This window comes from Lissotriton helveticus, chromosome 1_1 (genome assembly GCF_964261635.1).
Source record: "Lissotriton helveticus chromosome 1_1, aLisHel1.1, whole genome shotgun sequence".
Lineage (NCBI taxonomy): Eukaryota > Metazoa > Chordata > Amphibia > Caudata > Salamandridae > Lissotriton > Lissotriton helveticus.
In genome coordinates this window covers 1,607,999,411-1,608,024,948 of record NC_136057.1, presented here as the reverse complement: position 1 = coordinate 1,608,024,948, position 25,538 = coordinate 1,607,999,411, and the positions used below count along the sequence as shown (strand labels likewise).

General features: G+C 45.0%; 1 protein-coding gene across 4 annotated transcripts in view; it reads left to right on the top strand.

The window, feature by feature from the left end:
- Window positions 1–25,538, top strand: part of CALCOCO1 (calcium binding and coiled-coil domain 1) — a 263,977-nt gene that overhangs the window by 61,448 nt on the left and 176,991 nt on the right. For all 4 annotated transcript variants that reach the window (XM_078688018.1, XM_078688026.1, XM_078688043.1 and 1 more), the window contains exons 2-3: window positions 22,681–22,876; window positions 24,291–24,393. In XM_078688018.1, coding sequence (XP_078544144.1) covers window positions 22,712–22,876; window positions 24,291–24,393 — 268 coding nt within the window. In that variant the 5' untranslated portion in view covers window positions 22,681–22,711. The remainder of the gene's footprint in view (window positions 1–22,680; window positions 22,877–24,290; window positions 24,394–25,538) is intronic.

The window sequence follows — 25,538 nt, the reverse complement described above, 5'->3', positions numbered from 1 at the left end:
AGGGAAAAAAGCAGACGTACTGCAGCGTTTTGTATCACCTGCAGGCGGTGAACCATGTACGCAGGTAGACCACTAAATAAGGCGTTGGCGTAGTCGAGCCGAGATAGTATCAGAGCGCGAAGGACAGACTCCTTGGCTGCCCTAGGCAGAAGAGGAAAGAATTTCCTCAGGGCACGCAGGGTGCCAAAGCAGATGCCGGTCAATTTTTTTATGTGATCCGCAAATTTTAGATCTTGACCGAACCATACCCCCAAGTTCTTAGCTGGGCCTCCCGTCGCACTGGGACAAGGCAGGTCCGAGGGCTCACGAGATTTGTATGCGAGATGCTGAACAATGGGCGCAGTTGCACTAATGAGGAAACCCAGGAAAGAAACTGCCCCATCCACTCAGTTCTCTTGGCTTGTCTTGTAACGTACGGTATGCGGTCTACGGGAGCACGTGTAGGTGTGCAATTGTGAGTCCACATCCCCTGCACGTATCCTAATGCTGGAAAGAAATGCACTGTCCCGTGGGCTGGTGGTGATTCAGTCTGAGCGCTCATTCATGGCACATAGGTGCACCTGCAGTTTCAGGAGTGTGTGATGTATGCTTTTCTGGCACTTTAGGACGGACTGAGGGCACCCTGGACGTGGCTTCAGTCACAGCCTGCACCTACCATTGTGGGGGGTTTTAGGTCTTCCTCAGGGGACGGGGTGCAGGGTGCTCACGCGCACACCCTGTTACAATCCCAGATTCACTAAGTATGCACAGGTTCACCGCATCTTGAAAGGTGGAATAGACCACCCCATAGCTAGGCACTAACTGAACTGCCCATGTGGTGGGCATGTGTCAGTGGGTCCTTAGAGTGCCCATATCCACTCCCGTAGGACACACGAAGTGAGCTAACGTCCGTTGCACTGGAACATTTTCTGTTTTAGTGCAGGGAGGAACCACCGGGCTGTAAAAGTGCTAAACCCGCAATTGTTCAATGAATATTGCAGTAATGCTTCATTATTGCATTAATCACTGATCACAGTTAGTAAAATAACGAAAGGATGCATTTAAAATCTTGCGTAAAATTAGATTGCATCCTAAGACTCGTAAAACGTGCAAACAATGAGTACTTTAAAGTACTTATAAATACATTTGTATAGTGAATTCAATGCTTTTGCGCATTAAAAATAATAACATGATGAACATGCCAGCGCTCACCTCAAGTCTACGTCACCCACGGTCAGCATTGATTCACTCCGTCGGTTCGCAGGATGATTGATTAGGTTAGGCAGCAGGCTCTCGACAGCGCGTCTTCCTTCCAGGACAGGAGCTGCTACTACTTAACACCAGGAGCCTCAAACAGGCCAAGAAAGAGCCGGTAAACAGACAGTAACAAAGAGGAAACAATGGTCACACACCCCAGTCTCCGTTCTGGGATGAAATCTCCCAATCAAGGGCTCAGGGCATGCCGATTGTCACTCACGGGGGAAAATATTCATTTTTCTCCTGCTGCAGCACTGTGAATTGAAGTGCTTAAAACGTGCACTGTATGCGGCCTGGTACCGGATGAGTCAGGGGTTTTGGGGGAGGCTATGGCATGGAGTGTAAGAAGAATAAAGCCTCATTAACAAGTAAATGGTCTTTCAAAAGACCTGTGTAGTACTCTGGTATGGCTGTGTGTGCGCCCGGGAAGGAATTTCCAGCAGCAGGAAGGGGGCGTGGCTGGATTCAAGCACGGCAGCGTGGAAACATTTTCTAGTATTTTGCAGTTTCTAAATATAAATACAGACAAAGGAAATATAGATATCCGTCTGTATTTATATGTAAAAATCCGTAAAACCGGAAACCCGGGAGCCCTAGTTATAATATATCTATTGTACTATCAAGTTTCAAGTTTGTTTATTATGTTTTGGAACTCCAAAGAGGTCCACATAAAAAGATACATAATACAGAGTACTCGTACAAATGCAAAAGACATTAACACATTTTTACCAAAATACAATATAATCAGTACAACACAGTTAAATAAAACCCTCTAGTAGATATCTAAGAAACATTTAAAGAAATTAAAAATGCTAAAACAGAACATTTCATTAGGAGGATTATATAAAGCATATAAGAAAGAATTGGCTGTAAGGATATTCAATTTCAAACAAATTTGTCTTAACCACTTGCGACGAAATAAACGAAGTACAGGACATATAAAGAGAACATGTATAAAGTCCTGGGTAGACAAATTACAAAAGTTGCAAATTGCAGAGCAACCATACCACCTAGCCATAAGCTTATTAAGAGGGAGTAAATCCTGCCTCAAGAGCAGCAAAAAACGCCATATGGCATGGGATAGGTTCCAGGCGACATAGGGTTGCTTGCGTTTTAGTATGTAAGTATCAGTGAGGGGGGATACTCCCTTCTCCGCAAGGATAGATTCCCTGTCCAACCTAAAACTAAGATCCCACGAGGCCTGTTTCAAAAGTGATTTTAACTGTACGGCAGATAAAGTGAAGAGAGTGCTCTCCTCCAACTGTAAAAGCACAACAGCCCTCCTGAAGTTCTTCACAATTGAGGAGAACTCCCTTAGAGTGCCCAACAATTCCGACTTCATTAAGTGTCTCAAAGTCCCCACTTCCCCTCTGGCCAGACTGGCTACCCAACGCACTAACCCTGCCAAGCCATGCACCCAACTACTACGGATACCGGACTCAAGTCTTAGGGACGCCACTGTGCAGGCAGTGTTAATAGAAGCTAAAAACCGTAGAATTTTTCCTTCTGTAACATGTAAAAAAAAACATTGCCCTATATCAACTATTTCAATTCCGTACAGAAGGGAAGATGGGATTTTCGCCCTAAAGACCTCTAGCAGGTAAGAGAAATGTCTTCTCCCTGTGGCAGAGTACAATGCACTCAAACTTTTACCCTGAGACAGGGCCTTCCGGGAATTACTATCAATGTGGGCCTTGTCACTTAGGTTATCAGATATTATTTTTCCCAGGAAGACATAGGACTTAACCACCTCCAGCTTATGACCTCCTATGGACCAACCAAAATTCTCATATTTTGTTTTTTTCCTCCCTGAAATACTCATAATTTTACTTTTAGCTGTATTTATCTTTAAAAAATGGAGTTCGGCATAAAGATGTAGAGCATGTAGACGATTGTTTAACCCTTTGAGCGTTAAATCCAATATAATGATATCGTCCGCATATAACAAACAGGTAATTGGAGATCCCCCTAATGATGGTGCAATACCATCACTAGCAGATAAAGACGTAGGAAGATCTGAAATGTATAAGGAAAAAAGCAAAGGCGCCAAAAGAAAACCCTGCTTTAGTCCGTTGATGGAAGGAATGATTTGGGATAACCCCCTTTCCCCTCCTTGAAGGACTGAAGGACTTGGCACCATGTATCTGAATGAAGGGCCTTAACCAAATCTAACAGGAGAGGAGGCATGCCTAGAGCGGCTAATTTTCTCCACAGCAACGGCCGATCCACTTTGTCGAACGCTGTGGAGAAATCTATAAACGTCGCATGTACTCTTCCTCCACGAACCCTTACATATTTATCAGAGATTATCTGAAGTGCATGTCCCTTGCGAAAACCTGCCTGTTCTAGAGGTAATATATGATTCCTCTCAACCCAGTCTTTAATAGAATATAAGAGACATTTAGAGAAAACTTTACCAATTGCGTCAAGAAGGGCGATTTGCCGATAATTCTTAGGTTCGTTCCTATCTCCCTTCTTGAACAAAGGCACCAATATGCTACCTTTCCAGGATGAGGGGACAGATTTATTCAGGAAACAAAATCTAAATATAGAAAACAAAATTTTGCTCCAGGAAACTGGGTCCTGCTTCAGGACAGATATAGGGAGCTCATCAGGCCCCATTGCACCTGAAAGGCGAAGTTCTTTTATGGCCAATTCAATGGTTTTTTCGGACGGGAAATCTATTAGGAGATCCCTATCATTGCAGGATCCCACATTCTCGGCCGCAGGCCCATTACTGGCATATAAATTAGCAATATAATTAACCCAGATTTGCTCAGAAATGTGGATAGGGCGGGGACTAACTCTAGTTCCACAACCCTCCCCGATTATAGACCAAAATAGTCTAGCGTGACCATTTACTGCGGCCTCTCGCAGATTGATCCAGAAAGAATCCTCTTTTTCTTTTTTTATTTTAATCTTGGCCCTTCGTCTCCTTCTTTTTAAGAGGGCTATTTTGCGGTATCTTTCGGGAGATCTGGACAAGTATTGCTCTCTCACCAGTGTATTTATTTCCTTATTTAAGGAGATGACCGAACTGGGGAGTATGGACTTTTTTGTAATTAAGTTGGATTTTCTTGCAGCTAGAGTAACCTACTTCATAAAAACCTCAAAGGAAATTAATTCGGCCCCTAGCCAATTATGGAGATCTTTTAGTGTTATATCTAGAATATGTTCCAGACCCCTCATGGCTCTTGAATTCCAAAAACACCTTCCAGTTTTAGCACCAAAATTGACCAGATCACCATTAAGAGCCCAAGGATCAGCGGGAGGCAGAAGTATAGAAAGGGTTAAAGTAATTACCTTATGGTCACTGAATGCAGTCTGTGAGACCACCAGATCCCTCAGAAGATAGAAAAGGCAATATTCAATGATTATATTATCCAAGATCGACTCACTGTGATTGGATTTATGCGTATAAAGTGCAGGAGTGTCAGAGGGAAGCCTTCCGTTAGCTATAATACCCTCGGTTTCGGACAATTCTTTCAGGAGCAATTTCCCTCTCTTATTCGTTCTGATTTTTACTGGAAAAAGAGCTTGTGGGATCTGGAAATATTCCTCTTTGAGCTTGTTTCTAAATAGATCCAAGCTTAAATTGGAGACTTTACAGTTAAGATCACCCAGTAAGATTACATGGGGGGAGGGAACTGTATCCTTAATTTGTTTAATATAGACAAAAACTTGTTTTAACACTCCATTAAAACAGTCATCGGGGGGGATATAGGCATTTATTATTACCAGGGGGTGTTTTTTTTCCACATTGTCAAAACTAAATAATGTCACAGCCTGAAAAAGGTTACTCGGATCTAAGTGGTGTGAATAATTCCACTTTATTCGATTAGATAACAGGCATGCAATTCCCCCTTTAGCGTGTCCCCTCTTAGAAGCGACAGCCCCTCCTTATAGGACGATATAATCCCTCCCCACAATCATTTTGTCCACACACCACGTCTCTTGAATACAAATCACATTAGCCTTCAAGGAATAAAGATATTGCAACTTTTCAGGGTTAATATTGATTCCAGCAGCATTCCATGAAATAATTTTTAAGCTATTGCCAAAGATGAGAAAATAATTTGGGATTGTCCGTAGATTTGCCTGATAAAGCGCCAGGTAACCAATTCCATTGCTGACTATCTTCTACACTATTTCCATTAAGGGATAAAGATGGGGGAATTATATGTGTTACTAGGCGTTTAGATTTAGAAAGGCAGATCTTTAAGTCCTCAAAAGGGAAAGGAGGACCGGCTTGTCTCGAGCCAGGAAACCTCTTGTCAAAGGAATCAACTCTACAGATGGGAAGAAAGGGTATTACGTCAATCCCGCGGCTCTGAAAACTCTCGGCCTGCTTCAAAATGTGGTTCACAATAAGTTTGGAGTAGAACCTTACCCTGGTGCAAGAACTTGCCTCGACTCTCAAAATTGATTCCAAATCAATGTCGCTGGTTTGGATTAACTGCAGACTCTCCATCTCTTTAAAACACTTAAGAAGCCAACTTCTATTCATTATTAATTCAGTATCGAAGAGAGGTAGAAAATCCAACGTCAGCGTATCTATACTATCCTCTATTGGAGTTACCGGGGGTTTATTGATACATATTGCATCATCTACCAAGGCGAAAAAGGGAGGAGCAGTTGGGTTAAGAGCAGATGCTAATCCAGGAGCAGATTTTATCGTCTTCACTATCGGAAAAGGGTTCGTTGACCTCCCCAATCCGATAATGGGGCTTCTTAAATTGGGATTCGTACAACTGGAAGTGTTATCGTTGTACTCCGCAAGAGGAGCTGGAGCATCATCTCTTTGCAAATTGGGGCCCTGCTTCAAATTTCCATCTACAGTCCCAACAGTAGCCGGCAAAGAAATATTATCATCACTCTTAACATATTGGTCTAAAACCTCATCAAAAATTATTTGTCTCTGCCTCTTTTTTTTGATTCTGCGAATAGGTTTCCTCTTTTTTCCTCTACACTTTTGTGGCTTTTCCATTTTTTCTTTTTCCCCCTTCTCCTTAGTCTCTTGGGCAAAGATAGGAAAGAACTCTTTGACAGTATTTAAGTCAACTACTTCGCCAGTATCTTCTACAACTTCAAGAGCTAAGTCCACAATACAATTGTATGCAGATGATTTAGGGACTGATAAAGTCTTATTTGATGTAAGCTCATTTCTGACGAAGGCAGGCGGGGAATTCTGGGTTGAATTATGGGGAAAGTCTAAGTGCCTAGATCCTGGAGAGACATCACCACCGGATTTAGGCCCTAGCAAACCTTCTTGAGGAACTATACCGGGTATCTTTTCCAAAGAATTATTTAAGAGGACCTTCAATATCTGGGTAACTGTTTCTAGAACACAATCATTACTGCCCACAAATTTACCCAATAGCAGTAATATGGAGGACAGCAGATGTTCTAAAGCGAGCAGGGACTCAGAGATAGGTTTATCAAGACTCTCTGGACGAGGGAAGACAGTTGGATGAATGCCAGATATATTCAGCTCAGGGCTTTTTGAGATGTTGGACAGGGAGGAAATATCTTGGGATTTAATTGAAGGGGTGCTACTATAGAGTCGGAGACCCGAGGGAATGGAACCAAGCGGGGTTTTTGTGGCCTCGAATAACTTCAAAGATCCATCTACTAAGTAGCGCCCACAGAGTTCCAGATCAATATCTAGCATTTGAGAGTCCTCATTTCCTACTTCCCTATGAGGGGAACCACCTGCTAGTTCTTGAATCCGGTTTACCTTGGGCATTGTAAGAGTATTATGCTGCTGCGCACACTCAACTCTAGGTGCGGGCAATTTAATAAAACGGGAAGCAGTGAGTTGTGTTGGATTAATTTCTTCACAAAACGGTGAGTTCATGGCTAATTTATTTTCCACAAGTGGACCCTCCAATGTCGGTTTGGGAGACCCCCCAGGGGAACACACTACACCCATATCTGTAGGATTGTTCTTATCTTTAGGCTTCTCCCATAATTGGAATAATTGACACTGGCCCTTTAGTTGCAGATTTTGGACCTCCTTGTTTCTGAGTGGGTTAGACTTGGTTTTTGCACAAGACCTTCCTAACCGAAGTCTCCCTGAACGAAGCTTTTTAGCTGTCATGATTATATTTAAAAAAGTGAGATATCAAATGTAGTCCTTAATGCAAATTAACTAATAAATAAAATAGTTGTAAGGAATTGGGCGAGAAAAACAGTGCAAAGCCAAAACTAACCAACAAAGAGACACTGTCTGAGCAAGACACAGATAGAGGGACAATAAATTCAAACGTAAAATGAAAATGAGTGGGCCCAGCCCAGCCTACTTCGGCCTCTGAGGGCCTAAGAGGGCCCGCCCTTTGCCTGGGCTAGGTCCTGCGCGCGTCCCGCAATGCGCGTTGGGAGTGTCAGTTAAGTACAAAAAATAAGTAGAGGTGGGGGCGGCGCGCGCCGGGAAGAGGCACCAGCTGTTGATTGAATGGAGAATGCTGGTCCTCGCAGTCCCGGGCGGCCGCTAGTTCTCCTTGCAATCAGGTACTTTCCCCCGTGTGCTCACAGCCTCGCAGCGCCCAATGTCAATGACACAGCAAGAATTAGAATAACTCCAGGCGAGGTAAAACAAAAGCTCCAATGGTCCTGCAACTGCTATGAGCGGTAGATGGGGGCGGAGCGCGCCCGGGAAGAGGCACCAGCTGTTGATGGAATGGAGAATGCTGGTCCTCGCAGTCCCGGGCGGCCGCTAGTTCTCCTTGCAATCAGGTACTTTCCCCCGTGTGCTCACAACCTCGCAGCGCCCAATGTCAGTGACACAGCAAGGATTAGAATAACTCCAGGTGAGGTGAAACAAAAGCTCCAATGGTCCTGCAACTGCTACGAGCGGTAGATGGGGGCGGAGCGCGCCCGGGAAGAGGCACCAGCTGTTGATGGAATGGAGAATGCTGGTCCTCGCAGTCCCGGGCGGCCGCTAGTTCTCCTTGCAATCAGGTACTTTCCCCCGTGTGCTCACAGTCTCGCAGCGCCCAATGTCAGTGACACAACAAGGATTAGAATAACTCCAGGCGAGGTAGAACAAAAGCTCCAATGGTCCTGCAACTGCTACGAGCGGTAGATGGGGGCGGAGCGCGCCCGGGAAGAGGCACCAGCTGTTGATGGAATGGAGAATGCTGGTCCTCGCAGTCCCGAGCGGCCGCTAGTTCTCCTTGCAATCAAGTACTTTCCCCCGTGTCCTCACAACCTCGCAGCGCCCAATGTGGATGTGGAAGTGCACTGTTACCGAGGGTATTGCAATCGTGGACTGAGTGCGGCTCTGGTTCTTGCTCGAGAATTATTTAGGGCCTCCAACTCCGGCCACGTTTTAACAGTGTTTTTTGGTGGCTCTGGCCGCAAGGGAATGTTTGGCGGCTCCGGCCGCAAGATAAATATACCTAGACGAGTTATAAAGAGTCTCAACGGCTCCAGCAGCACCAGAAACCGCCTGGCAACTATTGGATGGCTTCGGCAGCAATGAAATATGCCCAGCGGCTCGGGCCGCCAAAAGGGACAGTCTGCGGCTCCGGCCACACCGAAATGGCCACCCGCGGCTCCGGCCGCGACGAGAAGCACCCAGCGGCCCCGGCCGCGCCAGCAGCTCCGGCCACACCGAAAAGACCACCCACGGCTCCGGCTCGAGAAGCACCCAGCGGCTGCCTACCTGCCTGGCAGCTCCGGTCGCGGTGAAAAATGCCCAGTACCGAGCCTCGAGAAGTTTTCCGGCGGCAGCTTCAGCAGTTCCAACCGCGGCTTCAGGTGTCTCCTCTGTGCGGCTGCGCACAGTACTCTAAGCAGCGTCACTACAGAAAACAGTCGTCCAGTCGACATACACAGAGCCTCTATTGTACTATGTTTTTGTTAGATATTGATAAAGGAAGCAAAGGTGGAAGGATTTCTTTATTACTTGTCCTGAAGATAGTGGAAGTAATCCTATAGCTCCACCGAAACGCGTCGACGCAATGTCCATTGATAAATCTGAAACAGGACAAACAGCATAGTGACCGATTTTTACGGTCTCATGCAGTGTCTTTAGTTATTTATAGATTAACACAGCAAGGGCGGATTGTTGCTGCCTCATTCAGTTTTTCCTTCCGTATGGCTTACCTTCTATTGTCGCTAACCCGCTGCTATTTGATGTTATGTTTTTTGAGAATTATCAATTTTAACCTTTTTAATTTCTGTTGTGATGACTTTGATGCATATTTTTAATACTGAAATGCAATGACTTGTGATTGAAAAATCTTTTTTAAACATTATCTGTTTGGTATTAAATAAATCTTTGTAATATTAGTAGTGTACCGCTTTTGGAGTTTTTCCAAGTGTATGAGTGTGGTATGTATAGATTTGATTTATAAATTTGTCTTAGAGTCCAAAGGGTAAAATCTTTTTAACTACATTGTTACTGGTGCTCTGTCCCTTTCGGACTTTACGAGCCCCTCTCCTTGATTTCAAGATACCTAAAAATGAGCATTGGCAAAGCCAATAGGTCTCGCCTATGTGAGAACTATTGGCTGTGCCAAAGTGTATTAGTCATGTTGTACACCAACATGGCTAAATAGTTAGTGGCATAGAGTTGATAGGCGTCAAATAGAGTAGCATATAGTGTAGTGGCATAGAGAAGAGTGGAGAGGATTAGAGTGGTGTAGACGGTTGTGGTGTACACTGGAGTAGAGTGAAATAGAGTGGAGTGGTGTAGACTGGAGCGGAGTAACGTAGAGTGTCAGACTGGCATAAAGTGTCATAGAGCAGAGTGGCGCAGAGCGGAGTGTTTTTGAGTGTCAGAGTGCATAGAGTGTTGTGGAGTGGAGTGGCGTAGAATGTAGTAAAGGGGTGTGGAACTGCGGCGGCTCCTTCTTTATGGAAGAGGAGCGTCACCCCACCTGCCAGCAAGCGAAAAAAAGAAAACTATAACCCTTGTTTATTATCGTTTTATTTTTTTCCCCTCAGACCCAAGTCTTGGGGGCGGGGCCTGGGTGATGACAGGCTGGAGGAGTAGTATTGGGCACTGCTATTCAGTGTGCATGATGGTCTGGCCGGCTGTCTCAGGCTGTCCAAACCGTCATGCGCACTGAAGCTCTCTCCAACCCCAGCTGCGTTGCCAGGTTAGAGAGAGCAGGCACAGGCTCCCAGTCTACCTGGGAGAGCAAACCATCGGTGCTCAGGCCAAGCCTGACACTGCTTTCAGCAGCATGAAAGCAACATCAGGATTTGCTGCAGTGCATCGTGGGACCCGGTGCCTGCAGAAGAGTGGGGCACGAGGAGGCAATGCAGCAGATAAGTGGTTATGTAATTTATATCATTTACCTCTTCTGTCCATCCCCCCTTGTCCTCCCTCTCGCGCAACTCTGTAAATACACCAGCCGCTACTGGTGTAGAGTGGAGTGGTGTAGATTAGAGTGGCGTGGAGTAGTGTTGTGAAGCAGCATAGAGTGCTGTGGAGTGGCATAGAGTGAAGTAGAGTGTCATAGAGCGGAGTGTCATGTCAGAGTGGAGTAAAGTGTTGTGTAGTAGAGTGGCATACAGTGGTGTGGCGTAGAATGGAGTAAAGTGGTATGGATTAGCATACAGTGAAGTGGCACAGAGTGGAGCAAAGTACTGTGGAGTAGGGTGGCTTAGGTTGGAGTAGAGAGAGGTAGAGTGTTTTAGAATGAAGTGTCAGAGTGGAGTGGCTTAGAGTAGAGTGTCAGAGTAGAGTAGTGTCGTGGATTGGAATGGCGTACAGTGGAGAGGCATAGAATGGAGTAAAGTCGCCTGGATTGTTATCGAGTGAAGTGTCATAGCATTGAGTTGAGTAGAGTGGAATGTAGTGGAGTGGAGTAAAGTGTCGTAGGTTGAGTGTTGAGGAATAGAGTGCCATAGAGTGGAGTAGCGTGTCGTGGCATAGAATGGAGTAGAGTGGTGTGGGGTGGAATGGAATATTGTAGAGCAGTGTATCGTAGAGCAGAGTGGTGTAGAGTGAAGTACAATGCTGTAGAGTGTCATGGAGTGTCGTAGGGTGGAGTATGCTTGGTGTGGTAGCGTACTGCTATTACAGACAATTGAAATCAGTGGAGCGTCGTAGAGTGGAGTGGAGTGGCATGGTGTAGAGCAGAGTAATATAGAACAGAGTGGTGTAGAGTGAAGTACAGTGCTGTTGAGTGTCATGGAGTGTCGTAGGGTGGAGTATGCTTGGTGTGATAGCCTACTGCCATTACAGACAAAACATTTTCAATTGAAATAACCATTACATTTACACAGACATACAGTTCTACTGATAAAACTAAACACCGCACAACGATAATATGTGGAAATGAGAATCACCTAGCGTATTGATTTGTTTTGATTGTTTTAAAATATTTGTTTTCACCAGACTTCAGAATTACAAACAATTAGCTTTATTTGTTCTTTCCGAATTCTGATATATACTGAAATCATTGTACAGTTCATTTACTGACATTTACATTTTGTCGTGTGCTAGAAAAAATAACAGCCTACAACCTTTCCTATGTCAAGTACCCAGCAATATTGCCAAATAAATCCTCTAAGTTTGCAATTAGAGAAAGAAAAGTAAACACCTACTCCCTCAGAAGACAGAACCTAACATTTGACCTCTGTCTTTGAATGCACATCAAATGAGGCAAACATATAAAAAATGTAAAAGGTCTGTTAATTGCCCAATCACTTCTGAACTCCAGCATGGTTATTTTGTAGGTGTTCAACGCCCCCTACTCCTCTACTTCCAGCGCCTATGGCATGAGTGATAAATTGAGGAATACATTATGCTATTAATAAAGAGCAATGACCAAAATAAACAAGCTCCTCATGGACCTGTGAGATTGATGATTAATGTGGCAAAGATAAGTAGGATCAGTCAATCAGAAAGATAGGAGCCAGGAAATCTCTTCCAAGGGCATTTACTGCTTCCTAAGCTAGTTTTTGGGCCAGACAACACTCCCCTGGACTGCCTCATAAAAAAGAAAAAAGAGTTCTCAGAACGTGAGTGTGGCGGAGGAATGTAAGGAGCTAGTCATAGTGGTTGTAAACAGGCCAAGCTCTACAAGAGTGACAAAGACATGCTGGACAGCCTAAAACCAACAAATATAAAGCAAGCAAATGTGAGTTACAAAGCACAAAGCCAATGGTAAGCATTGGGCGGAATGCATTCTTAGGGAAGCTTTCCAACCAGACAGACTGGGCAGCATTTCAGCAACCCCAGATAACTTTTCTCTGCTCTCTACTACTTCTGCTCTTTACTGATGAAGGGCTAAACCCAGAAACACATGTCTAGATATAACAACACTACCTGCACAAACTTTGGTGAAAAGCTACAATAACTTTGAAGCAAGTGTACTGCATTTACCAGAATGCAATGGAGTGAACTGTGTTGGGAAGAGTGGCAGTTTGCTCCCTCCCCCTTGTGTTTAAAAGGCTCCCTTAAGTCAATGAGCTGATGAGCTCACCAGGGATGCACTGCTGTGCCTGTGGAGTGGTAATGTGACTTGTGAAGACCAGGGCAGCATTTCAGCAACCCCAGAAGACCATTCTCTGCTCTCTACTGATGAAGGGCTAAACCCAGAAACACGTATCTAGAGATAACCGCACTACCTGCACCAACTTTGACAAAAGGCTACAGCAACTTTTAAGTAAGCATGCTGCACTCACTAGAATGCAATGGGGTGAACTGTGCTGGGATAAGAGGCAGTGTGATCCTTCTGCCCTTGTGTTTAAAAGGCTCCCTTGATAGAACGAGCTGACAAGCTCACCTGGGATGCACCTCTGTGGAGTGGTACTGTGACCTGTGAAGACTTGGGCAGCATTTCAGCAACCCCAGATGACTGTTCCCTGCTCTCTACTACTTCTACTCTCTACTTATGAAGGGCTAAACCCAGAAACATATGTCTAGAGATAACCACATTACCTCAAACAACTTTGGTGAAAACCTACAGCAACTTTGAAGTGAACATACTGCATTTACCAGAATGCAATGGGGAGAACTCTGTTGGGATTAGAGGCAGCGTGCTCCGTTTCCCCCCTTGAGTTCTCTGAGAAAGTTTATGCCTTTTGCATTGGCCGAGACAGTATGTCATGACGTAACTGAGCTGAAGACAGGCATTATTTGTTGAGGGAGCAAACAATGATTAGAGCAAGTAATTAATGACCTCTTTTCTCAATGCCTTACATTTAGACCCAAAAGAGAACATAGACACCTGTAGATAAAATGAATTGCCCCCGATCCCAAATTGGGTTTAATACCAAGTTTTTGTCTGGGACCAGAGCCCCTAGTTTCATAGTTGACAATTCAGCTGGAAGACTCTTTCGGGTCGTGATGGTGCTTTGTTTAGGTACATGTGCGGAGGAGAAGCAAACATGATGCTGTTTAATGTAGCACTTAACGGCACCCTCCAGCATCTTCAATGCGGAAGTTAAGACGGGGCAGAATAAAACATGCATTGGCAAAGACAATAAATCTTGCCTATTCTAGAGCTATTGGCTTTTGCAATGCATTTTAGCCATGTTGTACACCAGTGTGACTGCTGTTCGGCATGGATAAAAGTTAGTGGTGTGGTGTTTAGTGAAGTGGGTTGGAGTGAGTGGAGTAGGGCTAGGTGGACTGGGGTTTGGTGGGGTAGATGGGAGTGGAATAGATTGGAGTTGCGTAGAGTGGGGTGGGATAGATAGGGGTAGATGTAGTCGGGTAGATTGAGGTAGAGTGAAGTGGGATAGATTAGGCTGGAGTGGAGTGGAGAAGAGTGGGATGGGGTAGATTGGGGTAGAGTGGAGTGAGGTAGATTGGGTAGAGTGGAGTCTGGTATAGTGAGGTAGATTGGAGTGGGGTAAAGTGGGATTAATTGTTATGAGGCAAAGTGGTGTTGATTGGAGTGGAGTGATGTGGGGTAGAGGCGTGGGGTAGAATGGGGTGGAGTGGAGTGGGCTAGAGTGGGATAGATTGCAATTGGGTAGATTAAAGTGGAGTGGGGTAGATTGAAGTGGGGTAGTTTGGGGTCGATTGGAGTACGGTGGAGCGGGGTATATTGTGGTAGAATAGAGTGGTGGTGTAGATTGTATTGGGGTAGAGTGGAGTGGGGTCGATTGGGGTAGGGTGGAGTGGGATAGATTAGGGTGGGGTATGGTAGTATATTGGAGTAGATAGTAGTTGAACGTGGCAGATTAGGGTATAGTGAGGTGTATTCGATTAGGGTAGAGTAAGGTGGAGTAGATTGGGTATAGTGGAGTTTATTGGTGTAGATTGTGTGTGGTAAATTGGGGTAGAGTGGAGTGGGATAGATTGGGGCAGAGTGAAGTGAGATAGACTGGATCGAATGGGGTAGATTGTTTTAGAGTGGGGTAGATTGGAGAAGGGTAGATTGTGGTAGGGTGGGGTAGATTTGAGTGGGGTAGATTAGGGTGGAGTAGAGTGTGGTAGATTGGTGTAGGAAAGTGAGGGGCAGTGTGGGGTGAAGTGGGTAAATTGAGGTACCTTGGGTTAGAATGGGACAGACTAGGGTTGAGTAGATTAAGGTAGAGTGGGGTACATTGGAGAGGGGCAGATAAAATAGATTGGAGTGGGGTAGAGTGCAGTGGGGTAGATTGGGGTTGAGCAGGGTAGTTTGGTGTGGGGTAAAGTGGGGTGGAATGCAGTAGAGTGGACTGGATTAGATTTGGGTAGATTGGAATTCGGTAGATTGGAGTGGAGTGGAGTAGATTAGGATAGAGTAGTGGGGGGGTGGAGTGGGTTAGAGAGGAGTAGATCAGCGTATATTGGGTGGGGTACATTACGGTAGAGTGGAATGGGATAGAGTGAAGTAGACTGGGGTTGAGGAGATTAGTTTGGAGTAGATTAGGTAGATTGGTTTAGAGTGGGGTTGATTGCAGAGGGGTAAAGTGGGGTAGATTGGAGTGGGGTAGATTGGGGTAGACTAGGGTTGAGTCGATTGGGGTAGAGTGGGTTTAGAGTTGGGTGGGGTAGATTAGGGTAGAGTGGGGTAGATTGAAGTGGGGAAGATGGAGTACATTGTAGTGGAGTAGGTTGGGTAGATTGCAGTGGGGTAGAGTAGTGTGGGCTAGATATGGGTGGAGTGGAGTAGAATGGTGTTGGGTAGATTGGGGTAAAGTGGAGTGTGGGGTAGCTTGAAGTGGAGGACATTTGAATAGAGGGGAGTAGATTGGGGTGGGGCAGATTTTGGTAGATTGGAGTGGGGTGGGTTGTGGTAGAGTGGGGTAGACTGGGGTAGATTTTGATGGAGTGGGGCAGATTAGAGTGGGGTTTATTGGTGTGTGGTAAATTTGAGTGAGTTAGATTGGGGTAGACTGGAGTGGGGTGAATTGGGGTAGACTGGGGAAGAGAGGAGTGGGGTAGATTAACATAGAGTAGATTGGAGCAAGGTAGATTGGAGTAGAGTAGAGTGTGGTAGAGTGGATTGGGGTGTAGTGGGGTAGATGGGGTAAATAGCGGTAGATTGGGGTGTGGTAGAATGGGTTACAGTGGAGTGGGGTAAAGTGGTGTAAATTAGGGTGGAATACATTTTATTGGGGTAAATTGGGGTAGGGTAGGAGTAAAGAGGGTAGATTTGGGTTGATTGTAGTTGGATGGGGTAGAATGGTGTCGGGTAGAGTAGAGTGTGGTAGATTGGAATGGGGTAGATTGCAGTGGGGTTCATTGGGGAAGACTGAAGTGGGGTAGATTGTAGTGGGGTAGATTGGATTGCAGTAGATTAAGATAGAGTGGGGCAAATGTGGCTTGATTGTAGTGTAGTTGTGTGGGGTAGATTGGGTGGGCTATTTTATGGTGGAGTGGAGTGTGGTAGATTGCTGTGGAGGAGATTGCATTAGGGTAGATTGGGGTAGAGTGGAGTGGGGTAGATTGGGGTGGGGTAGATTGCAATGCGGTAGATTAGTGTAAAGTGGAATGGGGTAGAGTGTAGTAGATTGGAGTGGATTAGTTTGGGGTCGAGTGGGGTGGGGAAGAGTGGGGTAGATTGGGAGGGTAGCCTGGAGTGGGGTTCATTTGGATAGATTTTGTGATATAGTCGGGTAGATTGGAATAGATTGTAATGGAGTGGAGTGTGGCAGATTGGAGTGGGGCCTATTGGTGTGTGTTAGATTGCAGTGGGGTTTATTAGGGAAGACTGAAGTGGGGCAGATTGCAGTGAGGTAGATTGGAATGCTGTAGATTAAGATAGAGTTAGGCAGATTTGACTTGATTGTAGTGTAGTGGGGTTGGGTAGATTGGGTGGGATATATTATGGTGGAGTGGAGTGGGGTAGATTGCAGTGGGGTAGATTGCAGTGGAGGAGATTGCAGTGGGGTAGATTGGGGTAGAGTGAAATAGGGTAAAGGGTAGATTGCAATGGGGTAGATTAGGGTAAAGTGGAATGAGGTAAAGTGTAGTATATTGGAGTGGATTAGATTGGGGTAGAGTGGGGTGGGGAAGAGTGGGGTAGATTGGGGTGGGGTAGACTGGAGTGGGGTATATTTGGATAGATTTTGAAGTAGAGTCGTGTAGAATGGAATAGATTGTAGTGGAGCGGAGTGTGGCTGATTGAAGTTGGACCTATTGGCGTGTGGTAGATTGGAGTGGGGTGGATTGAGGTAGAGTTTGTGGATTTGGGTAGACTAGAGTGGGGAAGAGGGTACATGGGAGTAAAGTGGAGTGGGGTAGATTAGATTGTGGTAGAGGAGTGGAGCAGATTGGGTTGGAGTAAGGTTGGTTGGGATAGATTTGAAAGGGGTCAAGTGGATTGAGGTAGACTGGGGTAGATTGGGGTGTGGTAGATTGGGGTAGACTGGAGTGGGGTAGACTGTGGTAGAGTGGAGTGGGTTAGAGGTGGTAGATTGAGGTAGAATGGAGAGGGGTGATTGGGATTGATTGGATTGGGATAGAGTGGGGTACATTGGGGTAGACTTGAGTGGGATGTGTGGGGTAGAGTAGGATAGAGTGGGGTAGATTTGGGTTGATTGTAGTGGGTGGGGCAGATCGGGGAGATTGGAATGGGGTAGAGTGGAGTGGGATAGATTGGGGAAGAGTAGGGTGGGGTATATTTGCATATAGTGGATTGGTGTAGACAGTGGTAGATTAGGGTGTGCTAGATTTGAGTGGAGTGGGGTAGATCCAGGTAGAGTGGGGTAGATTGGAGCGGGGTGGATTCTGTAGCGTGGGATACATTTGGGTAGACTGGAGTGGGGTGGTGTGGGTAGAGTCAGATAGAGTGCCGTATATTGGAATGGAGTAGAATGGGGTAGAGTGGGGGTAGATTTGGGTTGATTGTAGTGGGTGGGATAGATTGGAGTGGGGGAGGTTGGAATGGGTAGTGTGGAGTGGGGGTAGATTGGGGTAGAGTGGAATGGGTTAGAGTGAGGTGGGGTAGATTGCAGTGGGGTAGATGAGTGTAAAGTGGGGTCAATTGGAGTAGGTAGATTGGACAGGAGTAGATAGGGGTAGAGTGAGGTGGGGTACATTGGGTTGAGGTACTTTGGGGTAGATTGGGGTAAAGTCAGGTAGATTGTAGTGGAGCAGTGTGTGGGCAGATTGGAGTCAGGTCTATTGGTGTGCCGTAGATTGGAATGGGTGGATTAAGGTAGAGTAGAGTGTAGATTGGAGTAGGGTAGATTAGGGTAGAATGGAATGGGGTATATTGGATTTTGGTATAGGAGAGTGGGGAGAGGGGTACATTAGGGTACAGTGGAGTGGGGTAGATTGGAGTGGGATAGACTGGGTTGATTGGAGTGGGGTAGATTGGGTTGGAGTGGGTTTGATTGGGGTAGATTTGAAAGGGGTAGAGTGGATTGAGGTAGACTGGGGTTGATTGGGATAGAGTGGAGTGGGTATATTGTGGTAGAGTGGAGTGGAATAGAGTGGGGTAGAATGAAGAGGGCGGATTGGTTTTGGAATAGAGTGGGTTACATTGAGGTAAACTGGAGTGGGGTGTGCGGTAGAGTGGGGTAGGGTAGTGTGGATTGGGGTGGAGTAGATTGGAATGGGGTAAATTGGGGTAGATTTGAGTTGATTGTAGTGGGTGGGGTGAAATGGGGGGATTATAATGGGATAGAGTGGGGTGCGTTAGCTTGGGGAAAACTGGATGGGGTAGACTGGGCTTGATTGGGGTGTGGTAGATTTGGGTTGAGTGGAATGGGGTAGGTCAGTAAGAGTAACGTGGGTTAGAGTATGGTACATTACGGTAGGCTAGAGTGGGATGGTGGTGGATAGAATCAGAGTTGTGTAGATTGAGGCGGGGTAGATTGGAAAGGGGTAGCGTGTTGTAAATTTGGGTTGATTGGAGTGGGTGGGGTAGATTGGAGTGGGGTAGATTGGGATGGGGCAGATTAGGGTAAAGTGGAATAGGATAGAGTGGGAATGACTGGAGTGAAGTAGGTTGGGGTAGATTGGAGTGGAGTAGATTGGGGAGAGTGGGGTAGAATTGGGCGGACTACATTGAGTTAGATTGTCGTAGAGTCGGGTAGACTGTGGTGGAGCTGAGTGAGGCAGCCTGGTGTGGGGTCTATTGGTGTGTGGTTGAGTGGAGTGGGCTAGATTGAGGTAGAGTTTGTGGATTCGGGTAGAGTAGGGTGGTGGAGAGGGGTAAATGGGGTAAAGCAGAGTTAAGTAGCTTGGACTGGGGTAAATGGGGTTAGATTGGAGTGGGGTTGATTGGGGTTGATTTTAAAGAATTAGAGTGGATTGAGGTAGGGTGGAGTGGGGTGTAAATTATGGTAGAGGTAAGTGGGGTAGTTTGGGGTGTGGTAGATTTGGGTAGAGTAGAGTGGGTTAGCTTGGAGTGGGGTAAATAGTGTGGAGTGGGGTAGATTGAAGTGGTGTAGAGTGAGCTCACAGTAACATGAAAATGCCAGCAGCGTCTAAAAAAAGGGGCGTGGCCAATAATATAGTGATCTCGCCTTTGGTAGAGTTTGAGCTCTTGGCATTAAAAACAACAATGCCTTTTATATATGTGTTCCTTTTAAAATCACATAAATAAAAGGCATTGTCACTTTCAATGCCAATAACTTAAACGCTCGCAAATGTGAGACCTATTGCATTGAAATGCTTGTTTTGTTTGTTTGTACGTTACTACACAGAATCAACAAAAAATACTTTTCGTCAATACTGCACAGCATCAGCAAATAGTAGCTATGGCCAAGCCAAGAGGTTCAAGTGAGACCTGCTGGTTTTGCAAAAGCTTGTTCATTATGTAATCTCTTGTTTGACATTTTGGTACGTGTAATATGAGTTTCAGTTTTAATAAAGCAGATCAGAGGAACTCAGCCTATCGGTATAAAGAGTCATTGTTGGGTCTGCCTGGACAGCGCAGCTGGTTGATCTATTGTTACCAGTTCTTTAAAATATACATAGAATGGCTCTGCCCAGAGGAGTATTTCTCTTTCACATCATGCTGTTGGCTGTATTATTTCTCCTTCTATAATGGGTACACATTGCAATGCGTAAGGGACGATTGTCCAGCTCAAAAGTACAGTGAATCATCACACCTTAAATTCTTTATCTCGTAGCTACATTGTGTACAAGAAGATATTGTCCTTTGTGTTTTTGCATTTCAGTAGGCTTTTTGTTTTAAAAATATTTTAGTCAGGACTTGAAATGCAAGCCAGACTCATTAGTTCCGACAGTGTTTGTTTTATCAACAAGCAATATTGCCTGCGTGGTAGTCAGTTCGACATATGGCGGATGGGACCTCCACTACGGAGGCAAAGTAATTTACTCCATTGCCCTGGCGGAACAACAGGACATCTGCCAGCATATAAACCAGGCCCAATGTCACAAACGCATTAAACTAGTGTAAAAGTACTAGTTTTCTCTTTACCAAGATAGGAAGAATAAGAGGTTGAGTGAGCACTCCTAGAACTTAGAACTGAATCATTCTGTTCACTGGGCAATCGCCTAGGCCGTAGAGATATCTTACAAGCCGATCATTGGTGCTTTTTCAAGTTAAGGTAGGACTGAAAGCCCAGGAAAAATATTTAAACCAGCCCCAAACTCAGAAAGCCTTGACTAGGGTTGTTTGGGTGATTGAAGTCAGCCAGTTCCAAAAGCAGCCTTCAGCCAGCTGCCTGCCAGGAAAATGATGGAATGGACAACCGCCCCTGCTTAAAATCATGATCTCAAGAAATGCATTGAGGTAACTGTTTCAAATCTGCCTGCAAACAAATGGTGGCTCTCGCATTCAGCCAGTGGTTTGCTGCAGGGAAGGTTGTGAGCCAGGCTTATCATCTTCAGAGACCCTTTGACCCCCGATGTTTTCACAGGAAGACACATGAATGTCTTACTTCTAAATCCATACCACAGACAATTGTACAATTTTTTAATAAACAATTGTACATTTTGTAAACCATGTTTATTGAGATTTCAAGTCCACGCTATGTAATTAAACTGTGATTGATCGTAAGCACAGGCAAACAACTGCTTAATGGTATCTCTACATGTAAAAAGACTACAGAGAGGAACTTAAATCGGTTACGTCAACACTGGGAGCGGGGAAGATCCCCTGGCTGTCCTTTATTCAGGGCACTTTCCGTAAAATAGGGAGAATTGACTTGTGGTCTGCACCTGAGGTCTCATGTCCCGCTACTTCTAAACAATCACCAACCTCTGCCCGGAAAGAATACAGATTGATTAGTATTAACCAATCGACTAATTCTTCTAGTCTAACCTCCAGGTTTTTGGATGTAAAATCGCATTATTGCCTGGAGCCAGCTTTAGATTTGATCCAACCTATCTTAGCCAAGAAACTCTTCCTTCAATTTCGGCACGGGACACTCCCCCTCTATGCTCTCACTAACAATTGGGTGGGTGCTAATAAATGATTATGTCCCGGTGCAACGAGTCAGAAGAGACAGAGATCCATGTGATCTTTTTTTGCTCTGTATACCACATGGCTAGATCTAAATGGATTCTTCAATTATGTTAGAACTTGGGAATAAGAAATTATAGAGAAGTTTATAGACTAATAAAATATGACACGCACCCGGTTATTGTTGTTGCTATATCAAAATACTTATTTGCAATGTGGTGCAAATGCAGATGTCTAGTGAGAAGCTAGGAGAAAGCACTAGGATGGTGTTGTCTTATTCATGATCAATTTCCTGGTTTTAAATGGTAAAAATTGATGTCTACTTATTTTAACCTGTTCTTTTAGCTTATTTATATTTTAAAATTTCATACAATATATGATGATATTTTTTAATTTCCCTCTAAAAATCAACTCCACATGAGATGTTGACTGTGTCTACTTGTCCTTAAGTGACAAACTTTAGAGGGGGGCCGCTTCTCTCTATAACGCCATCTTCTTGTAATCTGGGGCCAGATGTAGGTAGGCTTTTACCGGGTGGTAACGGCCGAATTCGGCCGTTACCACCCGGTAAAAGCAATTTGACATGTAGGTCCCTGTAATTTACAGACTCGGTAAATTTACCGATAGGTAAATTTACCGAGTATGTAAAATACCGAGTCGGTAACATTACGGATACCGGTAAATTGGTATGTAGGTGGGACTCTTCTGAGTCCCACAAGCAGTACAAAATCGGTATTTTACCATCAAATAATACTTGATGGTAAAATACCGATTCTGGTGTGCATGCACATGTGTGCATGCACACCTATGCCATATGACAGGCAGACCTGCCCTTAGGGCAGGTATGCCTGCCACATGGCACCCGAGCCTCTTTTGGGGGTGCCAGTGGGTGTCAAAGTGACACCCCCTGCACCCTTGTGACAGTCGGTATTTCCCGATGCGGTAAATACCGACCGGTAAATGCCCAATCAATCCTATGGGCTTCAAAGCCCATAGGAATGCATGGGCATTAACTGGTCGGTATTTACCGCATCGGAAATTACCGACTGTTTCCGATTCGGTAATTGCACATCTGCAATTACCTACATCTCGGTATTTTTATTTTCCGACCTCTGAAATACCGAGTCGGTATGACTCGGTATTTAAGAGGTCGGAAAATAAAATTTACCTACATCTGGCCCCTAGTGTTTAAACGCTAGAGAGTAACTGTTGAAATTGCTTTTCAATTTTATTACGCCATTTTATGCTGATATATCCACAAATGTTTATTATTGTGCTTTTATGGCAGCATTTGCCTAAATAAAGTTTGATTGTTGATGATACAAAAAGATCGAACTGGTTAGATCATAAAAGTAGCATGACGAGGAGACAGAGGTTGCTACCTCACCAAAAGAGATGTCAAGTGGAGATCCAGTATAGCCTGCTCAGATTTTCTGGGTATCCACAAAAGATGCATTTTGAGTAAACTAATTCTAAATTGAAGTTCTTTTCATAGCCAGTGTTTACCTTGATATTCTGTCCCTAATGGACAAACGTGGTCTACCCCTCTTTTATGGATGTTGAGATTAAACTAGAACCTTATTTTGGAATAGGCATCACTCATTAGTTGAATTGACTGATATTACCTTCTGTTTAGCAACTCGCTGTTTGTTTTCCATTATAGGTAGAGAAGAGACTTTTCTTTGTTGGACACAATGGAAGAGAGTTTTGTGAGCGCGGTGGCACCTGACAAGACCCTGCTAGGGGTTGCGTTCCTGAATGTGGCAAGTACCTATATCCCCAACACTAAGGTGGAGTGCCACTACACCCTGCCCCCCAACATTGCCTGGTCTGCCAGCGACTGGATTGGTATCTTCAAGGTAAGGATATCCATCTCCATGTTGTGCATGGGCATCTAGTGCGGGGAAGGCTTTAGTTGGGCTCAAATTCTGCCAGGCAGGTGCCCTCTCTCATGCATATAATTCCTTGTTTCCAAAGTCATCTTTTATAATAGCACTTGTAGTCATCATAGTAGTTGGGCTGGGGAACTAGCTTCCTCCTAGTTATGACATCTGCCACTGTTGTATATCGCATTCATACCTGAATAGTTACAAGTATGAGTTTACTTGTTTAATAACTTTTGAGTCCAGTGGTATCAGCTTCACTCATAAGCCAACCATTACCTGCTCATCAGCTCATGAAAAATGCTTGGTTTTGAAATGTGGCTGCAACCATTTGTTTGAAGGGCGGTAGTATCCCAATTGGGTGTTGATTTGTTTTTTTAAATACTTGACAGGGGGAAGTCTGAGGCCCTAAAGTGAAGCAGTCACTGAGTTTTATTAGCCTCCGAAGACTTAGTGGAAAGTGTTCATTGATGGGTGGAAGTTTCTGAGGACCTGTTACATAGGAGTCACTGAGGAATAGAACCATACAGGGCCCCAATGAGTAGGAGTCACTGAGGAGAGGACATATCTTAGGCTCCCCTGATTAAGGATCACTTATGGAGGGAAAGTCTCCGATTCCCCAATAGAAAAAGTTCACAGGAGAGTGTAAGTCTCAGAAGCCCAGACAGGAAGGAGTCCCTGAGGAGGGGAAACCCTCGAGTTGCCCAAAGAGTAGGACTCTGTGTAGAACTGAAGTGTCTTGGACTAAATGAACTGAATTCATGGTAGGCTAGAAGTCGAAGTCTCCAAACCCTTTGTGGATGGACGTTTCTGACACATGATGAATGAAGGGCTTTGCACTTTATACAGCCTCCTTGGTTAGGGCTTGAATCCTCTAGGACACTTATCGGTATGAGATTTCAGAAACACGATAGACTTTCATTTTGGTGATTAATTCTCTTTTGTCTTTGGATCGTTGTAGTGCAGAAACACGTTTATTGTTATATAAAGAAGAGACTTGCTCTGTGTTTTATATTTCTCTGCCCCTTTCTTTCTGCTGTGGATTCAAGTTAGTGCTTTATTTCCTTCCATCCAACCACTGGCGTATTAGCAAGACCTGTTGTGGTTTTTCGTTCAAAGAGTTCTACTTTTCAGAAAACCGCCTACTTTAAGAAAAATATTGATAATTTGCAATAAAGCTGGTCTTTCATCAGAAAGATTTTAATTGTATTTTTCAACACTGTTAATCCCACCCAGGGTGTACTCCTTTTAGGTATATGTCTCCAAAAACAATTCCTGCTCCAGAGACTTCAATCAGAGCATCAGTGTTTACACTGGCCACACAGAGCTGGAAAACGTCATCCCTCCTTGGCTCTATTGAGTTACATCTCTCCCTCCCCCTCTCTTCCAGGTGGATGCCACCTCCGTGAAGGACTATTCCACCTTCGTCTGGTCTGCAGCCCACGATGGCAGCGGCGAAGGGAACTCACTTCACTGCAGCGTCCAGTTTCAAGGTCTGTACAGCTCTAGCTATAAAGTCAGTGGAGGTTGGGAGCGATGACGGTGGAGGACAGACAGGTTTTTAATCTGTTGTACTAAATCATTTTTATTGTATTGAAATGTGAGACTTTTCTTATATCATCTTGGCAGCATTGGTGTCGCTAGATCTTATGTGATCACCAGAAAGAGAGCTCTAAGAACCAATACTGAGAGTAAGACTCAGGCTCCGCCCACCTGTTGCTATTCCTCTCTACAACGTTTGATTGGACAGAAGGTGTTTCTATGGATCTTTGTGGAAACAAAAAAGGAATGATCAGCTGTCTTCCACTGCTCTTTTAAATAAAGCAGCAGCAGAACAGGTCAGTGTGGGAGGTGTCAAAGAATCCCAGTCTCATGCAATAACTGCTGGTGGTAACCTCTGGCAGAAAGTGCTGGATTTTCCATTTGCATTTCTTTCTTCTGTGAGCTATTCCAGTGGTAGATTTAATCACTTAGGCAGAGACCATTTATTATGGTGAATTTTCCAATGCTCCCTTGTCAGAGGAGGAACATTCAGCACACTGGATTTAGATTTACTGTGCCAAAAGTTGTAAAGTAAGCCCTCATTGTGACAAAGAGTCATACTGCTTGTGCAGAATATTTCATATCCTTTTTTTATTGGCCAATGAAGTGTGTTTTGAGGCACAAAACCTTTCACTCCGCTTTTGAATTGAACACTGGGATTCACACAGGGCCAGTGAGCACTTCACCTCTGTGACTGGACGGAGTCAGGATTGAGACAGACATGCAGAGACTCTTGTCTAAGATGAGGTGGACTTGGGGCATTTGCTTATGGATATAGAGCTTTTCAGCTCTTGGCTCTGTGTCATAGAGAGATGAAGAGACTTGCACCAGGGAAACTGAACAGCCTCAGGGCACTGGCGTAACGAAAATTGAGGCGGCCTCCCTGCAAGTTATGTAGAGGGGCCCCCTCCGGGGCTCAATTAGGAGCTCTCTGGACAGAGTGCAGTGCCGAGGGGGCCCCCTGGAGCTTCGGGCCCCCCCGCACCGCGTGGGCTGTGGGGGCCTGTGTTACGCCCCTGCCTCATGGACTTGTACAGCATTACATAGTTCCCTTCCTCTCATAATTAGGTGCAGTGGTGGCTCCGCCACTGTGGCG